Source organism: Parasteatoda tepidariorum, chromosome 6, assembly GCF_982258835.1.
Source record: "Parasteatoda tepidariorum strain Cologne lab strain chromosome 6, Ptep-v5.0, whole genome shotgun sequence".
Classification (NCBI taxonomy): domain Eukaryota; kingdom Metazoa; phylum Arthropoda; class Arachnida; order Araneae; family Theridiidae; genus Parasteatoda; species Parasteatoda tepidariorum.
This window is the reverse complement of record NC_141760.1, coordinates 30,061,691-30,083,128: the sequence shown is the minus strand read 5'-3', so window position 1 is coordinate 30,083,128 and position 21,438 is coordinate 30,061,691. Positions and strand designations below refer to the sequence as shown.

Below are 21,438 nucleotides of genomic sequence, written 5' to 3'. Positions count from 1 at the left end.
AAAAATATCACATGATCAAGTAGATAAAATTATCACAATATTAAAAAATTTTGCAAATTACAGTATAACCATTAAGAAATTTTTTAAACCATTTTCTACCTTCTTGGAGCATTTTATATCATTTATGATTATATGCTGGGAAATGATTTGTATATCATTAAATTTTAACTGTATAAAAAATTTAATCAAGATAAGTTTCGTAAAGTAATGTAAATTTTATTGATTGTTAATTGATTGTGTATTAATTGTAAATAGTAAGTGTTATGTTAAAAATATATTCGTCATAAAAAGTTGTAAACAAGTATCTTAATAGTTTTTTATTATTAAGGAATATAGTTCCTTAAAATTTAATGTGTTTTCTTTCTTTCTTTCCTCTCTCAGCCTCTTATTATTAATTTAAAATAAAAATGTCTGAAAAAGTAATATCTTAAAGTACAGTCCCTAATAAATGCTAAATCTTATTTTCCACTTAAGGGGTTTTGTTTTAGTTTTAATAATTTTTAACCGTATAAACTTTCCTTAAATCAAAGTATTTAACTTGAATTTATATTAATAACTAGAATATTTATTTATTTGAAATTTAATTCTATGAAAAAAAATTTAACGTTACAATTTATGTTTAAATGGACTTCTGTATTTTGTAGTGTGATAAAAAAAATTTCAATTTTTCCATAGTTTTTTAATTATTTCAATTTATCTAAATTTTTTCTGATAAATTGATTCTGATTTTCGAATTCTGTTTTCCTTCTTAAGTAATCAGTTTTGCATTTTCTAATTTTAAACGCTTTAAAGTATTGTATTTTCTGCAAAGAGATTACAAGGTAAACCGACAAAAAGAATTTAGTGTTATATAAACAATGATGTTTATATAACAATCACCACCAACAATTGCTTTCAATATGTCGGTCTAAACACTTTGGCATGCGGCCCTTCATTGGTCAATCTGCTGTGCATGTGGCCCTTCACTGAAAAAGGTTGTGCACCCCTATCTTACCGCTTCAATTTCTTGGAATTATTTATTTAATGTCTCTTCTATTATTGTAGGTAGTGTATATTAAGTGTACTCTTTTCATTTTAAAATGCTTTTATTTGATAATGATGCATATTAACTTTCTCGGTAGCTTCTGATCCTTTTTTGAGTCTTCTAATGCAAGGAGAGCCATGCTTTGAAACCATAGATTTCGAGCATTGCAATACATCGATACCAGAGGCTTTCACCCCAATATATAAAGGAACAGATACGAATGTGCCATACTCAGAATTCTGGCTTTTTACTACCAAAAACAAAGAAAGAGCTGAACCTTTACACAAATGCGGAGGAAAACTGCCAGAAAACAGCACCTTTGATCCAGAACAGGAGACCATAATCATAACTGGCGGAATAATAGAGAGTATTTGTCGCGTAGCTTGGCAAAGGGTAGGTACAGTTTCTCTATATTGAGCCCTGGTGGCTCGGGCGATACAGCGTTTGCCTTCCAATGAGGCAAACCGGGTTCGAATCCCAGCGATGGCTTGTCGATACAAATTCCTCACCCGGCTCGCACTGAGCACAGTACTGACGTAAAATTTCCTCGGTGGTAGACAGATCATGGGTTGAAAATACCTAGCCATCAGGCTAACCGTATGAGGTTTTCATGGTTTTCCTTTCCAAGTAACACAAATTCGGGTTAGTTCCCTCAAAAAGTCCTCCACGAAAGCAAAATTTTTCCACTATTTGATCCACGAGTGCACGTGTCTTCTGGATTGGGTTCAAATTACAGGACTCCGGAATTGAACATCAATTATCGTAAACGGTAAAGACACCTCGTTCTGAGAGTTTGACGTGTTTTTTCGAGCTCTTTTGTTTACATTTCAAAATGGTGATTTTTCTAAGTTAAATTGAATTTAATTAGTTTTAAATTGTTTTAAACCCCTTTTCTACAGATTTTCTAACGTATGGGATGTGATATTAGTTTTTCTTGAACCTTAATACTTCAATTTGCAAATACGCCAGTTAAACATGGCGACCATCTTGCATTAGTGAAACGCCTACTCAATGTTTTTCGTCCCGCAGTGGACAGATCGTGACACGGTTCCCATCAGATCACCGAAGTCAAGCATCACTGGCTGCGGTCAGTGTGCGGGTGGGTGACCCACTTGGATCAGTCTGCGTAGGGACCGAGGGTGTGCGGTATTGGTCCTCGTTAAACTGTGCTACTGTAAAGTGCTCGACTTCGCGCGCAGGTCGTCGGGCTACCGAAGCGGGGGTGCCATCCCCTCTGCAGAGGATCAAATTTGTGATGGCATGTCTTCGGATCATCCTCAGGGATGTTTCCCAGACCGTCGCCAATAGCCCATTGTGCAGCTCTAGTGCGACGTAAATGAACAACAACAACAATGTTTTTCAAGATATTTATCTGAACTTAATTTTCGGAATTACTCAACGAGCGAATTCCTGTCCTGGGAAAATACCTGTGATTCGACATTTCTTGTGGAAATTGGTGAGCAGTCATCTTGCTTAATTCCGAACTTTATATTTTCATTGCAAGTGCCTTGTGACTACTATTAGATTTGACTATACTGAACACTAATCGTTACTTGCTTTCTGAACTGTTCATGGGAGTTTTATAGCGCTCTCTAAGCTATTACTCAGGCCCGTACTTTGATATGATACTAATAAGCATTGGATGCAAAACTGCTGAAATCCTATTTGTTTACAAACTGACCTCACGTGACTTGTGCTTGTTTTGATTCTCCGGTCCATCATCCGATCGATTGATACTTTGCTGAATTATTTTCCCAGTTATTGTTAACCGGAACCATCGAGCTACGCTTTGCTACTTATCAACTGGATTGCTCACAGACGTTCTACAACTCATTGATTTTGATCACTGTGCTTCGTTTGTCTTTACTATTGGCTTTTGGATTCTGTTTGTTGAAGCACTACTGGGTTGTCGGCTCGTTGGATCTACCTCCGTGCTGCAAGCGTTTGTTTTGATTCCGCAGTTCATTATCTGTTGACAATTGGGCTCTATTGGCTAAGTGTTGTCTCTTATTAACTGGATTGCTCACTGACGATCTACGTCCCACTCATACTGAACATTGTACTTCACTGATCTTCATCACTGACTTTTTGTCTTGACTGATGATTCACTATTGATACCCCGACATCTTGGATCAATCCGCTGTGCTGTGTACATTCCTTTGATATGCTTCCCAGTGTTGAACTCGCTGTAAGATTTGCTCCTTGGTAGAGTCCATCTGTAACCATCTGTGTCTTCCTTAAGTGTTCATCTAACTGGAACTGATTCTAAACTAGCCTACATCCCCCGGTCCTGTTTTCACCGTCCTCTGCAGAAGCTGTTCTCGGTCTCGGTGATCTTGCTGACTCGAACCTTCTACCTACTTCGAACGCTTTTTCGGTTACTCCTTTGAGAAGGGGATAGAGTTACCGCCTGAACCGAGGAGGTTTTGATCCGGAGATGGGTGATTCTTCTTCTGGATCGGATTCCGAGGATGAGCTGCTGGAGCAAGCTAGGGACTTTTCAACGGTCAACCCCGATGTTCTAGATCCCAAGACAGACTTTTTCAAGGAAGCGATTAGTATCCAAAAACAACTCAGTGCTCTCCTGGCAAAGACTAGTAGCAAATTCTCGAAAGATTCAAAGGAACGCATCTTGGATTGCGCTGCTTCATTTCTTAGCTTAATAAACTAACAGAATGCTTTTATTTATGCTTTGAGAGGACAGATACATGAGAGATCTGAGATCGTTAAACAGTTAAAGCCAACTTTTGCTGCGGTGACTGCATCGGGTACTTCCACTCAAGCCATTGCTGTGGGACCAACTTTGAAATCTACCTTTTCATGACGCAAACAAGAGCACGTCCTTCTAATTCACCCTAGAAATCCGGATAGTTCATCCGATGCCACTAGACAGGAGATCACCAATAAGATTAATCCAATTAAACTTAAGATCGGAGTCAAGCGTGTGAATAAGATTAGAAATGGTGGGCATTTTTGTGCAGGTAAGCGAGGAGGAGGAAATAGAAAAACTGAGAAACGAAATTGAGAAAGGAGACCTGGGAAAGGACTTTACTTGTGGTAAGCCAAAGAAATGGAATCCAAGAATTATACTATATGACGTACAAGAGGAATTTACTAGGGAAGAATTGGTCGAAAAACTTAATTCCCTTGAACACGGAATCATTGACATTAAGTTTCCATTAAGGGCAAAGAATGGTAACCACTGGGTTATCGAAACAGATCCAGATACATTTAGGGCAGTTTTACGATTAGAAAAAATAAACTTGGGTAGGTACAAAAATTAGAATAAAAGAATATATACGAGTCATGCAATGTTTTAAGTGTTGCTCTTTTGGTCATATAGCAAGAAACTGCAAAGCAGAAGAGGTATGCGCAAACTGTGGCAGTAAGAGCAGCAAGATTGATGATTGCACTGCCAAAAGTAGGTGCATTAATTGTAAACAATCGAATCAGAGATACAACTTAAACCTTCCTACAAACCATAGCTCACTCTATAAATACTATGAAACCTACATCTGGGAGAGAGAACAGATTATTAAAAGAATAAATTATGGATAAAGATATTCACAAACTTAAAATAGCTCACATTAATCTTAACCATTCCCATTTTGCTAATGCTCATCGCTCCGCAGATTTTATCTCTAAACAGATTGCTGTAAGTTCACTAAATGAACCCTATTTCAACATAGATAATAAAATTACAGAATTTCAGACAGGAATAGATATAATTGTTGGTGATCATAGGCCAAGAGCAGCAATTCTCATCAATCATAAAATAGTTGACTTTTTACCTATTACTATTAAAAGAGACTTAATAATCAGCGAAATTAGAATACGGGATTTCAACTTTTACTTTGTGAGCATCTATGTTCCCCCTTCGGCGGTGATTGCGCCTTCACTCGATGAACTCCAAATGCATCTTATGCAACTTCCGACCTTACCAATTGTTATCAATGGAGATTTCAATGCTAAGAGTTACTTGTGGGGCCCTGTGGAGGATGACAGAGGTCGAGAATTCGGGAGTTTATTGTCCTAATGGATATGAATATCGAAAATGACTCTAACTCTCCTCCAACCTTTGACTCAATCACTGGCCGAAGCTGGATTGACGTCACACTTACCCGTGGTGACGTCGAGGTAACAGATTGGCAGGTATCTGACGAGGAAACAATGAGTGATCATAGGCTCTTAATTATATCAATAGCTTTGGAAAAAACACCCTCTCTTGCTTTGAAACACATAAACTATCTTGACTTGGATCTCTTTACATTCTCATCATCCTTCAAGAAGCTTGTGATGGAGACGAAAGACGCTCTAGCAAAGATAACCACTACATCTCAATTGGACGATTTTCTTGAAGATGTAACTCAGAAGATTACCAATATTTGTCATAGCTCAAAAAAGAAAATCTGTAAGAGCCATAAACATAGCCCTAAATGGTGGTCGGTTGATCTCTCCATACAAAGAAAGAAGCTGAGAGCAAGAAGGAGACTTTTTCAAGCTGAAAAGGATCTTCAACTTAGAACTAAGAAACAAATTGAATACAAAAAAGAAAAAGCTATCTATAAAAGAAACATTAAAAAAACGAAAAAGGAAAGACTAAAGAATTATCTTAAAAATATTACAACCCAAGAATGCTTTGGTCCTGGTTATTTGATAACCAGAGACAAGTTTCATGATCATGTTTCAAGACAAGCCATCATGACTTTAAACAGATACATAAATCAGATGGAACTATCACTACCACTAAAAAAACCACAGTTGAAGCTATCCTGGAATATCATTTCCCATTGGACCCCTTTGCTGGAACCTGAAAGTAATTAAGATCTGTAACAAAGATCAACTATTTACTACGAATGAAATTACAGTTTTTGTTAATAGTATAAAGAACAATAAAGCTGCAGGTTCCGATAGCATCCCCCTCTGAAATCATTAAATCCATATTCTAGTTGGAACAAAAATGGTTCATTGAAATCCTTAACAAATGTCATTTGTTAAATTATTTCCCTACATTATGGAAAAAAAGCTAAATTAGTTCTTCTCCCCAAACCTGGAAAGGATTTATACCAACCTGAAAACTATCGTCCCATTTCTCTTCTTCCGGTTTAGGGGAAAGAGTTGGATAAATTAATAACAAATTGATTAGTCTTTCACCTTGAATCTAATAACATTCCACATACAGATCAACACGGTTTTCGGAGAGGTAGATCGACTACCACAGCTATGAACTAAGAAAATGAAGGATAATGAACATCACGCACTGGGTATTTCCCTTGACATCAAAGGTGCCTTTGATAGCGTCCTATGGAACAAAATTATAGAAGAATTGAATTCCTGCAACTGCTCCTATGACTTGGTTAAGTTGATTTCAAGTTTTTTGGACAACAGAAGGATCCTGTTTGATATCCAGAATGAGAAGTTGGAGAGGCCTCTAGCAAGAGGAGTCCCACAGGGTTCAAGTCTTGAACTGATCTTATGGCAACTTAACAGGTGGGCTGAAAAGTTCGTAGGCTAACATAGAAAAAAACTTTTTTTGATAAAATTTCATTTTATTATTCAATATAGTTTCCTTCAAGGGCGATACAACGATTATAGCTGTCATATAATTTTTCGATACCATTTTTGTACTACGATTTGTCTTTAGCCTCAAAATAGGGCTTAGTTTCGGTGACTACTTCTTCATCGGCGCTAAATTTCTTTCCAGCGAGCATTCTCTTGAGGTTTGAGAACAGGAAAAAGTCGCTGGGGACCAGATCTGGAGAATACCGTGGATGCGGAAGCAATTCGAAGACCAATTTATATAATTTTGCCATTGTTTTCATTGACTTGTGACATGGTGCATTGTCTTGATGAAACAGCACTTTTTTCTTCTTCAAATGGGGCCGTTTTTCTGCGATTTCATAGCTCAAACGCTCCAATAACGCTATATAATAGTCGATGTTGATGGTTGTTCCTTTTTCAAGATAGTCAATGAATATTAAACCATGAGCATTCTAAAATACTGACGCCATAACTTTGTCTGCTGACTTTTGCATCTTTCCAAGCTTTGGAGTTGGTTCTTCTCGTGCAGTTCACTCGATGACGGTCGATTGGACTCCGGTGTGAAATTATGGAGCCATGTTTCACTCATTGTCATATATCGCCACATAAATTCAGATTTATTACGATTAAATAGCTTCAAACACAGCTCAGAATCATCAATTCGTTGTTGTTTTTGGTCAACTGTGAGCTCGTGCAGCACCCACTTTGCCTAGAGCTTTCTCATACCCAAATATTCATTCACGATATCTTTAACACTTTCCTTTGATATCTTTAAAGTCTCAGATATTTTGATCAACTTCACTTTACGGTGATCTAAAATTATTTTGTGGACTTTTTTGATATTTTCTTCGCTAACAGCTTCTCTGGGGCGTCCACGGTGTGCATCTTCGTCAGTGTTCATTTCGCCTCATTTAAACTTAGCAAACCACTTCTCAATGGTAGATTTTCCTGGTACAGAGTTCGAATAATGTTTCTCAAGCCAAGCCTTGGCTTCAAGAGCATTTTTTTTTGCTAGAAAGTAATGCTTTATAAAAACGCGAAATTCCCTTGTATCCATTGTTTTTAAACTAACGAAAGTTGCTTCACTAAAAATACTATATCTCACAAACTGTTAGTCCGACAGCTGTCAAATTTATACACGTGTCTTTCGAAGGATAGAACTAACTAAAAATCATATGTTTTTAATAATAGTAGCCCCATCTATGTTTTAGCCTACGAACTTTTCAGCCCAACTGTTATAGCGAACACTCTTTTAAATATGAAAAGGGAAACTAATGAGCAAATAATCGCATACGCTGAGGACTTCCTTTTAATTCTCAACGGAACATTTCTTGATAGACTTGGACCCCAAGCCACTATGATTTTGACGAAATTTGAAAATTGGGCTACGTCTCACAATCTTCAATTCAGTACCAAGAAAACTGTCACGATTGTATTTTCCAAAGCCAATCGGCTCTCAAGACGACCAACTATAAAACTCTGTGGGGCTAACAATGCAACGAGGGAAACCATAGATTATCTGGGATTTAGATTGCATTATCAGCTTTCCTGGTTGCCTCACCTTGACTTTATCTATAGCAAAGTTATTAAATTTCAATCTAAACTAAATAGAATCTCTGGGGTCGACTGGGGGATTGGCCCTGATCTACCTAAACAGCACTCAGAAACTTTTCTTCTATGGAGCGAAAATTTGGTTTTCCCAACAGGTAAGAATCGTTAATAGATTGAAAAAAATGGAAGGAACTTCTTTTCTATCTTTCACTAAGGCATACAAGACTGCATCTACTGACGCTCTCTAAGTACTTGCAGGGACAATTCCTCTAGATATGGCAGTAAACGTAGAAGTTCAACTTAATAATATTTTTCAACATGAAGAAGAACATATAATCTATAAACCAATACCTACACCTTATATTTATCATCCGGCTGAAGAAGTTTTACTTAAATATCAACTAAATTTACCTACTTATAAAGGACTAGAGTTATCCACAGATGGATCGAAAATTTTAGTTAACAATGAATTTACATTTGACAACTTTACATTGATTGCGCATATAGTTCTGAAAATTACAATGGGATACCTGCAACTAACGTAGTGTGGGTATCTCAATCCTGATTGATTGTTGAAACGTGACATTTGTTTACATTAGCAACTGTTCTTTCTATTCTATTTTGAGTAAGGCAAGATTGTCAAGTATCAGCTATCTTAAGTGAAGCTTTCTATATTCTTACACGAAGACTATTTCGCAAGGATTTCAATTCTTTCTCTTTTTCTTACTTAACCCAAGGACAGGCATGAAGACACGTTGAACAAAAACAAACTAATATTTATGCATCGTAGGTGCCAGGTACACAAACAAAAATACATCAGGGTTACAATAAATACATAAACGAATAATATATCTTAATAAAGTAAAAGATATAGACGATAAAAAATTATCTTTCAACAAATTAAATATGCGATGTGGAGCTGTAATTAAATAACTTCAAGTTTATAAACATTCTGAATTCCGTGGAGAAACTTTCCCGCCACTTTAAAACGCCATTTTGCTCATAAACGATAAGCTGGAGCTGACGTCATAGGTCAAATGATCTTCTTTTTGAACTGCAAGCACCCAATTATGTTTTTTTAATATCGAATCTGAAATGGAAATTCGCAATTGCAACGCTCTAGTACGCCCTCTAGCGGAAGACTGAAAATATCAGGCATTAGTTCCCACATAACCATTGGCAATAACGGACGCCATTTTCTTAGCAGCAAATAAGAAGCAAAATTTCCCTAAGGAAAAAGTAGAACTTCTTGAAAAAAATTAACCAGAACATGCCAAACATTGAAGCAGAACACGCCAAGCATTTGAAGAACAATTTCTCAATAAATTTTTACCTCTCTATTACCAACAACATAATTTCCATTTTCATGATCACTTGCTGTTACAGATGAGTGTATTACGGTAAAATAAATTTTTCTGTCTTCAATTCTTTACAAATTAAAGTGAAGTCAGCATTGCTTTCGTCATTCCAATGAATAAAGTGAATTCAGAACTTACAGAACTGTAATAGTTATAGAATATTCTTCTTCTTTATGGAATTGTATACAGGAAATAGTCTCATTTGTGCTGATTATGAATAATTTTTTATCGTTCTCTTGATAAGTTTTTTTTAGTTTTGAAAGAATAATTTCAACTAGAATTCAGCTATCCTGTTTTTAAGCTACATATTCAAATTCATATCGAGATCTTACAATTATAAATTTTTGATGTGTGGTATGTTATCTAAAAGTAATGAAGAGATAATCTATGCATATATTATTTGAAAATAAAATTTTACAACGAAGAACATTTCATTTGGAATTCTGTGGATTTATAAAACAGGTGAATGTTACGAATTTTATAATAAAAAATTTGCTTGTAAATATTTTTTTTTCTTATTTGATGATAGTTCTCTACAGAATGGTTTTTTACGTCTGATTAAGAACTATAAGAGTAATAAAAAAAGAAACAATATGAAAGTTTTTATTTCAATGTTAAGAATTCTTAAAATCGTTTTTTATCCTAAGAATTCTTAATTTTCCGTTTTTTAGTTTATAATTTTTTGATGAAAATTGTTCTCAAAATACTTTTTTTGAAAAATTAAATGGTATAACATTATGTGTTTATGTATACTTCTTGTATATTCTAATGTTTGAAGTAATATGATTCAGAAAAGTATGGAATAAAAATTCGGTACTTGCGTATTAACACCACCGCCGCTACAGATTTGGCGGTTTTTAAGTGCCGCGAATCTACACTTAAAATCTTTGCAACAAATCATGAAATAAAACACTTTATTTCAAATCAAAGTAGTCAATCGGATTTCGGTGGAAAATGGGCCGATATAGAGTTTAGCATAGATTCAAAACAATCATATCACCATATGAACTCTGATAAATAAAATTCCAAATGAAATAACATTTCCAAAACGTACGTTTACCAAGATAAAGTTTCATGTCGTGGGAATTGGTACATTTTCGTTTTTTCGGTAAAATATTTCGCTCCTGAAAAAATAAAATTGCATCTTGTTTTGTTTTTGGCAAATCCCAAAGACGAATTTTCGTAGCACTAAAAAATGGCGACAAAAAAGAATTGTTTCTTTGTTTTTGTTTCGTCAGCATTCTTTATTTTACGTTTTTTAGTTTCTAAATAATGATTTTTATTGAAACTACAAATTTTTTGATAAAAATTGTTGTCAAAACCTTTTTTTACAAAATTAAATTTCATAAATTTATGAGGCACATGCATACTTTTTGTTCATTTTAATGTTTGAAGTAATATGATTCTTAAAACTATGTAATGTAAAGTTTAAATGGGCCTTTCATGTTATATCATTAAATTTAGTAAAACTATTTCTCGGGCATTAGGTTTTAACTCTTATAAGAATATACATATTTTTTTCTGTTCATGTACAAATATTTTTCAGATGTGTTTTGGATATCCATTCTCTAATAAAAAGAGATACCATTTTGTTTTCGTTTGCATAAGAAAGAATATCAAACATTTTTCTTTTTTAAATTTAATTATCCACAATAAAGAAGTAACGCTGCAATGCTACACGATACATTACAGACGTTTCCAGAGAAACTGAATGACTGTTCATATAGAAATCGCAGGTATTCGTCTCATACAAAAACGCCCCCCTTTAGTTCGTTGTGATCGCGAATTGTTTTTAAAAGCATAATTATTGTCTTGTTTCAGCAATTTTCTCTATTCGAGATAGCAACGAACTCTAGGGGGCATTGTTATATGAGACGGATTCCTGTGATTTCCATAAGAACAGTCATTCAGATGCTCTGGAAATGTCTACGGTGCAGCATTGTAACGCTCCTTCTTTATTGTGGCTTATTAAATTTAATAAAAAAAATTTTGATACTCTTTCTTAAGCAAGCGAAAACAAAATGGTATCTCTTTTTTAAGATAAGGAACATCCCAGACACAGCGGAAAAATATTTGTAAGTAAACAGAAAAAAATATGCATCTTCATATTAAAGTTAAAACCTAATGCCTGAGAAATAGTTTTACTAAATTTAATAATATAATTTTTTTTTAATTACGCCGGCCATCGTCTTCTCAGACATAAGGCGTCTTGCTTACAACACTGAAGTAGCTCCAGAAGGTGAGAGGGCACGAAAGTCATCACAGGAACGAATGTCAAGAAGACAGGGGCAATCGAAAAGATGCTCCCCAGTCACAGGCGAAGTGTTACAGAGCACACAAAGAGGTGAATTGACCAGGTTAATTTTAAATAGATGGGTCTGCAAGTAGTCATGTCTAGTAATTATTCTAAGGCAAGCAACTCCCTCGGTTCTGGTAAGGAGGGAAAGGTGAGAGCGCTGCTGGTCATCAAGAAGGCTAGCCCAGGATTTTCCATCAGCTAAATCCCTAAGAGCAGATATTGTTCGGTGTCTGAATTTGCTCTTAAGAAGCCGCCTTGCATTTCTAAGGGGAACTGGATGAGAAGGTTTGTGCAATGCTGAAACCTCTCTAGCCAACATGTCAGCCCGTTCATTTCCGTAAATGCCACAAAGGCCAGGGATCCCAGGGATCCTACCTCTCTTCCAGAACAAAGAAGAGAGTCGATGCGTTGTTTACACTTAAATTCAAGTTCAGAGGGGTATAAATTATATTCAGAAATGGTCTGAATAGCAGCCTGTGAATCGACAAAGATAACAATGTTTCGTTCAGATGGTTCACCAATAGCTGTAATAGCCATAAGGATTACAAATATTTATCCATCAAAATTATCTGTTCGAGTGTCAAGAGGATCTCTAAGGCTGAAATATTTGGAGTAAGCACCGGCTCCAGTTCGACAGTTGAAAAAGTGGCGGATCCATCAGTAAAAACCTGCAGCCGTTCCTGGCAAGGGTATCGCTCGTGTATAGTCGCTAGAGCAACAGGATACAACTCGGTCTAGTGGAAGTCCGATTTCCGAACAGGCAGTACCAAGTTAAATCTGGCAGTGGCATATCTCAGAAGTCCCGCAAAAACAGGGGCCCTATAGATGCAACGTTTGGAGTTGGAGACCTCAAAGACCTCTGCAAGTCTCCGTGATATAACATGAAAAGCCTATTTAAACTTTACATTCCATAGTTTTCAGAATCCTATTACTTCAAACATTAAAATATGTAAAAAGTATACATAAACTCATAATTTTATATTATTTAATTTTTCAAAAAGAGTTTTTTGACAACAGTTTTTATTAAAAAATTTTAAGTTTTAATAGAAATCATTATTTAGAAACTAAAAACCGTAAAATAAAGAATGCTAAGGAATAAAAAAAAATGATTCTAAAAATTCCTCACATTAAAATAAAAGACTTTCATGTTTCTTTTTGTTTGTTTCGTTATTCATAATCGTACGTAGAAAACCATTCTATAGAAAATTACCATTAAATTTTTTTAAAAAGTTATTTACAAGTAAAATTTTTTATTATAAAAATTGTAACACTTACCTGCTTCGTAAATCCAGAGAATTCCAAAATGATATGTTCTTCATTTGAAACTCCCGCTAGAAAGCGTACTGAAGCGTTGCGATCGCGAATTTTATGTTTTTTATTTCAAGTTGAACCTTTTTATTTAAATAACTTATTATTGTCTAAAAATTTTAATTCTTTAAAGAAAAACTAAAGACTTCAATAATTGATTTAACTTCTTAAGATATTACGCTAGAACATATTTAAAATGGTTTTAACTTAGTCTTGTGCGAAGTCAGCATGGTTTATTAGTATTAGTTTAGTTTATTAGTATTAGGAGAAAATAATATTTGATTACAATTGCTTATATCTTGAGATACAGTTAGTTTAATTAATTTTTGGGTATTAGGCTCAATTACTATTTTCTCGGGTGCACAAGCAATATTATCTTTATCTATCTGCACATTATTACATAAATTATTTATCACACGAGGAGTATCTTCAAAAAATTCAAATGACTCATGCCCCATAATTAATTTCCTATTTGGTGTGCCCAAAATAATTTTGTTATGCTGTATAAAATCATAACCCAAGATAATTTTATATTTGTAATGCCAAGAATTTTGAGTTACAAAGAAGGTTCCATTAAACCATTTAGTCTTGATCTTAAATTTTGAGGATATAGCTGATAAGTATGGTATAGTGTTGTTATCTAAGGTATGTATTCTTACTGATCGAGATAAATAATTAAGTTTGGTCTTTTCTTTTATTTCATTAACAGTTGCAGGATCAATTATACTCAAATTAGCACCAGTGTCTAATAAAGCAGGTATTAATAAATCTCCAAATTTTAAAATTATAATAGGAAGAGCATCTGAATTGTTAATATCACCACATGTCATAACATGCTTATTTCCTAATTCTATTTCCTCATTTATTTCTTTTAATTCATCATTATTTTTATTTATATCATTTCTACATCTCTGATTGTTATTTGAATTATAGTTAGAATTTGTTATTACCTGATTTTTTTTACCATTATTATCTGAATTAAAATTTTTATGTTTGATATTACTACTAATAAATATCCTACTCTTATATATTTTATTATAATTTGGACTGACATTTTGTTTATAAATTTCCTTCTTTTTCAATTTTGTATTTTTATCCAGCTTTAACTCATTTGATTTGTTATTGGTTCTTGTAAACCCTGTTTCATTCCACCTGCTACAAGAACCATTAACTAGTTTAAATTATTTCGTCTTCTGTCCCTACTGTTGTTACCCCTATTCCTAAAATTTCTGTTGAATCCTCTTCTGAAGTTACTACGACTCCTATCATAAGGTGTTACTCTATTACTATTATTACTACCTCTCCCTGGATAATACCAACATTCCGTTGTTAAGTGATTTTTATTACATATATGGCAAGTTATTTTAGGTTGCACAAAGTTCCTAGTTCTTGAAATATTATTTACAGATTTATTCTTAGTTAAATCCTCTATTTTTTGAGTTAATTCCTCTATCCTGCGATTACTTTCTACCTGATGTTTTAATAGAATATCTACATCTGTTGTCTTCGTTAAATTATTTACATGATTTTCATTAATTGCCAGAGCATTTTCCACATCATTAGCGATTTTACCTATTTCCCCAAATTTAGTAGCTCCCCTTTTCATTACTTCTAATTTTATCTCTGGTCTCATACTATCCAATAATTTTTGTGCCTTCATTTTTTTAGCCAAATTCAAAGTTTCCTCACTACTTTTATTATTTATTTCCAAATATTGATTGGTAGCTTTCTCCACCTCATCTATTAGATCTTTTATACTTTGATTAGGACCTTGCATAAGTGTGTTAAATTTATTTTGTAATTCAGCATAATTTGGTTTTTTTAAGAATTTATCTTTAAGTATTTTTACTATTATTTCAAATTCATTGTTATCTTCAGTGTGAGCTTCACTGACTACTCTTAATGCCTCTCCTGTTAAATTTAATTTAAGAATTAGACATTTCTTTGTGTCGTCCCATTTCTCTAATATAGCTATTTGCTCTAAATTGTTAAGAAAAAAAGTTAAATTTGCATCCCTGCTGCCATTGAAAGGTTGCAGCGAATTCGCCAATGAAAAATTAGATTTTGCCATTAAATTAGATAAGAGTTAAATTATAGAAAAATAATACACTCTCAAAAATATTCAAGATAAAAATCACAGATAAAATTACAAAAAATCAAGTTGTCATCAAAATAATATTCATAAAAATGTAAATATATATATATATATATATATTATAAATGGTATTACACTCATTAAATATGTATAGCCCTACTGCATTTAAAATACTATTTTCATATAACTATTGCTTAAAATTGTCCACTACAAATCCTTAAAATCAAGAATACTAATATTTCAAAATATATACACTTAATTTTCATTACTTCTGAAACCACACAAGACATTCATCTAATTAAAATTATTGTGATATAGCAATTACTTTTCAAACAATGAAATATTTCAATCAATAAATTATCAAAATCATTGGAGCGAAACAACAATCATGCCGAGGAAGAGAGAATGAAGAAATATGAATCATGCACGCGTATCATTTTAATATGCCATGTGCCATAAATTTTGCAACATATTTATCAAAAAAAAAATAAATCAAAATTAGTCCAATCCATTCCAAAATTTAATTTTACTTAAAATATATATCATTTATAATGAAAATTTAAAAAAATATCAAGCTCACACCTGGTACTAAGGCACCAAATAATAATATCTGTTCCTTAATGGCTTAGGGAAAAAGGTTTAATAAGTAAAACAAAAGATTAAATGATTAATTTAGAATGAACCATTAAGAATTAATTTAGAATAAACAATCACAAAATACTAGAATTACAATATCCTGTAAACGGATACGTATCATCTTATTAAGAAACATGGCCAAAGGTATAATGTTAAAAAGATTGCGTTGTCGCAATAAACCTAAACTAGTAATTAACCTGAAAGAAAAATAAATAGCTGAAAAGGAATGGATTGCTTTGAGTTAAAAAGTACATGAGACAGATAAAACAAATACTGAAATGTTAAAACTCACCATGTTTATTCTCACTAAATTATTAAAAAAATTGCTAATTATAATATCATCAACAAAAATATCGCCACACAGGCCATGACTTGTAGATTCAAATTTTCACAAATAAAGATGAAAAAGGATTATCTTCTCACAAAAATAGTTGTCGGCATCTTAAATCTCTTACAACAGGACAGCACGCCTCCCCGATGCACCCGAACGTACATCAGGAGGCCCAAAATCAACTTCGAATAAATGTTCTAAAAACAGGGGGAAAGAAAAAGAATCCCGCACTCCCACGCTGCCATTACTTTTTGTTGAATACTGTTGCACTTCGGGAACTCAGCTGACAGGTGTCGCTGCGGGGAAAGTTCAGCCTAATCCCATGTCGTCTCAAAAGCTGCTCCTCGAGATAATCTGCTCCTATAGGATCAGTCCATGCAATTTCTTCCTTGTTACAAAGCAATACTTCAAGTCTTATATTTTTGCAACTTATGTCTTTTCTTAAAGACATTAAAATTGTTAAACAGTGTTTAACACATAAGCAATAACATAAACCAAGATATAGATTAAAAAAAGCAGGTGATTTTTGGAGTTGACAAAAATTCAAGCCGAGTTTGTGTGAGCATGTGTAATGAAACCCTTACGGAAAACTATAGTATTTAGTTTTTGCTGAGAGATGTGGACTATTGGTTATGGAATAAGAAAATGAAGAAGTTCGAACTATATCATCCCCTAAATAATTTCCTGCAGTTAAACTAGTTCTGATGCCACAGTATGAAAATTACCTGAACGGATGGAATTTTTAAGGTTTGGTTTACTTAGAAATGATTAAAAGCTTCCTGATATTTAAATAAATGTCAATTTTTATATTAACTGTATCTTCAACTTAATGCTTGGTACAGTATGTTACTTAAATAAAGTATGTTTTTTTATGTTGTCACGTAACTTATATCACCTGAAATAACAATCACATTAGGTCATTAAGACTGACTATCTATATTATATAAAACGCTAATACGTATCAATAAAATCGATGATATTTCTTTTCTCGCGTTGGCAACAGTTTTCATTTTTAATTGATAGGCTTCGGCGCGCAAGAGCACGTAGTGAGCATCATATGGCTAATCTATATTATATAAAACGCTAATACGTTTTAATTGATAGGCTTCGGCACGCAAAAGCACGTAGTGAGCATCATATGGCTAATCTATATTATATAAAACGCTAATACGTTTTAATTGATAGGCTTCGGAGCGCAAGAGCACGTAGTGAGCATCATATGTCTAATCGGGTGAATTCTCACCGAATTATAAAAAAAATCTTATCGTCATCGTAAATTATCTTCATCGAAGCCGATGCTTTACATGCGGCGTTCAGTGCTATTTCATATTGTTTTACAACACATGGTTTTAGCCCTCTGGTGGGAAAGACTTTAAAACAAAACTTACAACAGTTACTTTTCTCAACAACTGAAATTTAGAATAGTGTGATTACGAAAAATATGTGAACTGTTTGCGATTTCAAATTAATATTGAAATGCACAGGTTTAGAATTTTCTACAGTGAAAAGTTTTCGGAACTTCAGTGTTCAAAAAAGTATACAAAAGCTAGACGTTAAAAACGTATCCAATGAGCGAGCAAAGCGAGCATCGGATTGCGAAGCAATCCGAAATGAACTGCGATAGCAGTTCCGGGGGTTGGAGAGCACCAGCGAGCAGGGGGCGAAGCCTCCTAGTACTAATATAAAGTGTTTAATATTTTTATTTTTTTTATTTTGCGCAATGTACAAATCATTTTTCATTGTAACAGTAAAATGATTGTAATGTGACCATTTTATATTCCTTTATCGTATTCTTTTAGGAATATAAAGATCAATTTTTCGTAAGAGGAAACTATAACATAATTTTAGTCGATTGGACTTGGGGAAATTTTCCAGATCCGGTTGGTGGAATTACAAATTCTTACGTTGTTGGAGAGCAGATGGGTTTTGTAATCAAAAATATTATGGTAAGTTGACATTGATGTTGTGACTCTAGTTGCATTTGTAAGTTAAGGTTGTTTATTCTAGTTGCAACTGTAAGTCGATGTAGTTATTCAAATTTTTTGATTAATCAGTATAATAGTATATGTGTGATAAAGTAATTATTCTAGAAATATAAAGAATGTAATGAAATATTGTTTGAGGTTAAATCATAAAAAGGATTTGTTCTAAAATATTATTAATTATCCAGTATTTCATTTAGTCGTTACATGACGCCAAAATATTTTAATTACTTTATTTAAGTTAAAATAGTTAAATTAAGAGGTGTGTAATATATTAACCATTTGATATTAAAAGGGAATTCTGATAATTTTTTTTAAAATTTTAGAAAGAAAATTACTTTTTGAATTTTACCTAAAACCTATAGGAATTTCACTTAAAACTAATATTGCGCCAGATGGAGATGAGACTGATAGTTAGATGAGAGCAGAAGAAAATTGAAATATCAAACAAAAATTGAAAGCAAAATGCATTCATTTTTAATTCATTTAAAAATTTAAATAAAATAGTTTAAGATTTATTTATAATAGTTAGAGGTTGCCCAGAAAATTCGAGTCTTAACTTTGAAATAAATAAACATACTGCTGAATCAACATAAATTTTCGAGATTATTTTCTAGAAAATATTCAGAACTAAGAAAACCCACGTCCTTTTTGGCAGAATAACTTCTTCGAAGATTGTAAAATAAAATTTGTTACGACCAGATAAAATCGATCTCAGCATCGCAATAATTTGGCAGCTTGTTGAGAATGATTGTCACTTCTATTTTCGAATATTTTCATGAATGTCGGTAAATTTCTTGTTCAGGTAAAAACTCTATTTCATGAGAAAGAGGCAATTTTCCATAATCTATCATCCGATCCTGTAATTTCGAGAATTTTTGACAGAAAAAAAAATTAAGCCACACCTAAACTGAAAATTAATAATTATTTCTTGCTCCATAGAGGTGGGAACTTGTTATTGCTCATTGTATTACTTACAGTAACTAAAAAAAGGCACCTAATTAAATTTTTACTATTCTCATTACCTTTAAAGCTGAAATAATTTTGCTGCAACATTGTTTTTTAGAAATTTTACTTATATAGCACAAAGAGTAGCTATTAGATTTCAAATGTTAAAAAATTTTTGCATAATCTTATATACTGTCCTCCCTATTCCCGAAGTAGAATGTGCAAATAAAAAGTTTACATTTTTATTTAATTACTTAATTGAAGAATTTATTCTTTAAATATAGATATTTTGTCAAAAATTATTGGAGGGTAAAATATTTTGCCTACATTCTTTTTTTAATGTATTTCATAGACTTCAGGTTTTCTTAATTTCCTCTCCATTTACTTTGATTTAATGCGAGAGAAATTAATAACTATGCTTTGTAAATCATTCTGTAGTTATCTAAAAATGATAGGGTATACTTTGTGTTAAGTAAACCAAAGCTACAAAAAAAAAGAAAAACAGCGTGGATAAAGCATTCATAAAAGTTAAGAAATGGACATACTATAATTTTAATTTTATAAACAAGACCTTCCTCAGTGTCTAAGAGCAGAACGATAATAGAGCACTAAAGGGATAAATACGTACAAAATGGTTTAACTAATAGGTATAGAGAAAGAAGTTTGAACAAGATAGTAAGCAAGTATAGTAAGGGGAAACAAGATAGAAGATCAATACCCAGGGTACAAAAGATAAAATTATAATAGATTTCGAAATATTAGGAAACTGTGGAATACTAGAATGATAATTAACTAAATTATTAGAATTTTTCAAAATATGGAATGATTCCCCGATATTAAGTTCGATTGATAAAGAGCAGTGTTGAATGATCTTAACAACAACAAAAAAAACTCAAACCCATGATTATAATGCCAGTTATATAGAACGGTGGAAGATCGCTGAATATCCTGATTATGGACTTATCTTTTGCGTTCTTTAAGTCAAAATTTAAAGGTACGTTTAGTGTGTCCAGTATAGAGAAGACCACATTGACACGAAATTCGATACACACTGAAGATAATTGACCCGATTGTTGAACCTAAAATATAGCATGCCACGTTTCTGTACTTTTATTTTTGCTTTATTCACGTTGTTATTTTTGCTTTAGTCATTCTACTATTGGATACTTGAAACTCGATAAGAAGAATAGGTGATTTGGTTTAACCATGTGATTCATATCACATTGTTAGGCCTAATCACGTCGTTATGCTTGGCTAATAAATGTCCCATCAGATTAGCTTCTGAATTGTGGCATAAGCCAATGGCAAGATTTTCTCACTTCGCTTGCAGTAATTCCAATTAGCTAAAAATTGTCTTTACATACATCAGTAAGAGCAACTCAAAAATAATTTTAAAAAGTAAGGTTCTGTTTCTTTTTCTGGTGAATCAATGTCAAAGCAATATGTTGCAAGAGTTTTCTAAAAATAATGCAACTTAGCTGCACTGTACAAAACGATGCAATTATGTTTCAGATGATGTTTAAACTACATGATTGAAAAAATATAATAATCTTGCAATATTTTTTTTCTCCGAAATCTAAGTGTTATCTATACAAGAAATTAGAGTGTAGCAGTTGTATTCTAACAAATGTGTAAAAAAATCTCGTAGAATCTTCTATAGTGTTGAAACGAGAACTTGCAAGAAATTGTTACTAACAATGAAACATTTGTTTCTTAACGTTTAGCTTATAATTTATCACAAATCGCAGCAATTATGTTTTAGATGTGTTAAAAATCACACGGCGTATACCCTAAAAATCAATAATGATCCATTTAATTGTAAAAAAACTAGTTTTAACTGTTTTAACTAACAATGAAACTGAAACATTAAATTGGCACTATTTAGATGAAAAATTAAGAACTGTATTCAAAAGTGTTTATACTTTCAAATACAACTTATATTTGTATTATGAAATATCACATATTTAATTTATTAATTTGTTACAATTATTTTATATTCTAAAACATTATTTATTATTTTTCTAGTTGCAAAATAATTACGAAGATGGTTCGAAATTTTACCTTATTGGTCACAGTGCTGGTACGTATGCGGTACCTACGGCTGGCAAATTTATAAGGGAGTGGAAATCAAGTCATAAAATCAGAAGAATGACACGTAGGTATTGAAAGTTGCATCATGATTTCACTGTATTATCCATATAGGTTATATGATCATTCGTCATTTAAAGAACTTACTTATTGCAGAGTAAATATTAAAAACTAAAAGCAAACTTTCAAAAAATTTTGATTTTAATTCCCATTTTAGTTTTCTGATTTCAACTTTATTTTTTATGCTTTTATTAATTTTCTTTTACGTTTGCATTTT

General features: G+C 32.8%; 1 protein-coding gene across 1 annotated transcript in view; it reads left to right on the top strand.

Annotated features, from left to right (window-relative positions):
• The window catches only part of LOC147807750 (pancreatic triacylglycerol lipase-like), a 54,776-nt gene that overhangs the window by 9,312 nt on the left and 24,026 nt on the right, over nt 1-21,438 (top strand). Inside the window, exons 2-4 of the mRNA XM_087165586.1 lie at nt 1,122-1,417; nt 17,943-18,089; nt 21,099-21,228. Coding sequence (XP_087021712.1) covers nt 1,122-1,417; nt 17,943-18,089; nt 21,099-21,228 — 573 coding nt within the window. The remainder of the gene's footprint in view (nt 1-1,121; nt 1,418-17,942; nt 18,090-21,098; nt 21,229-21,438) is intronic.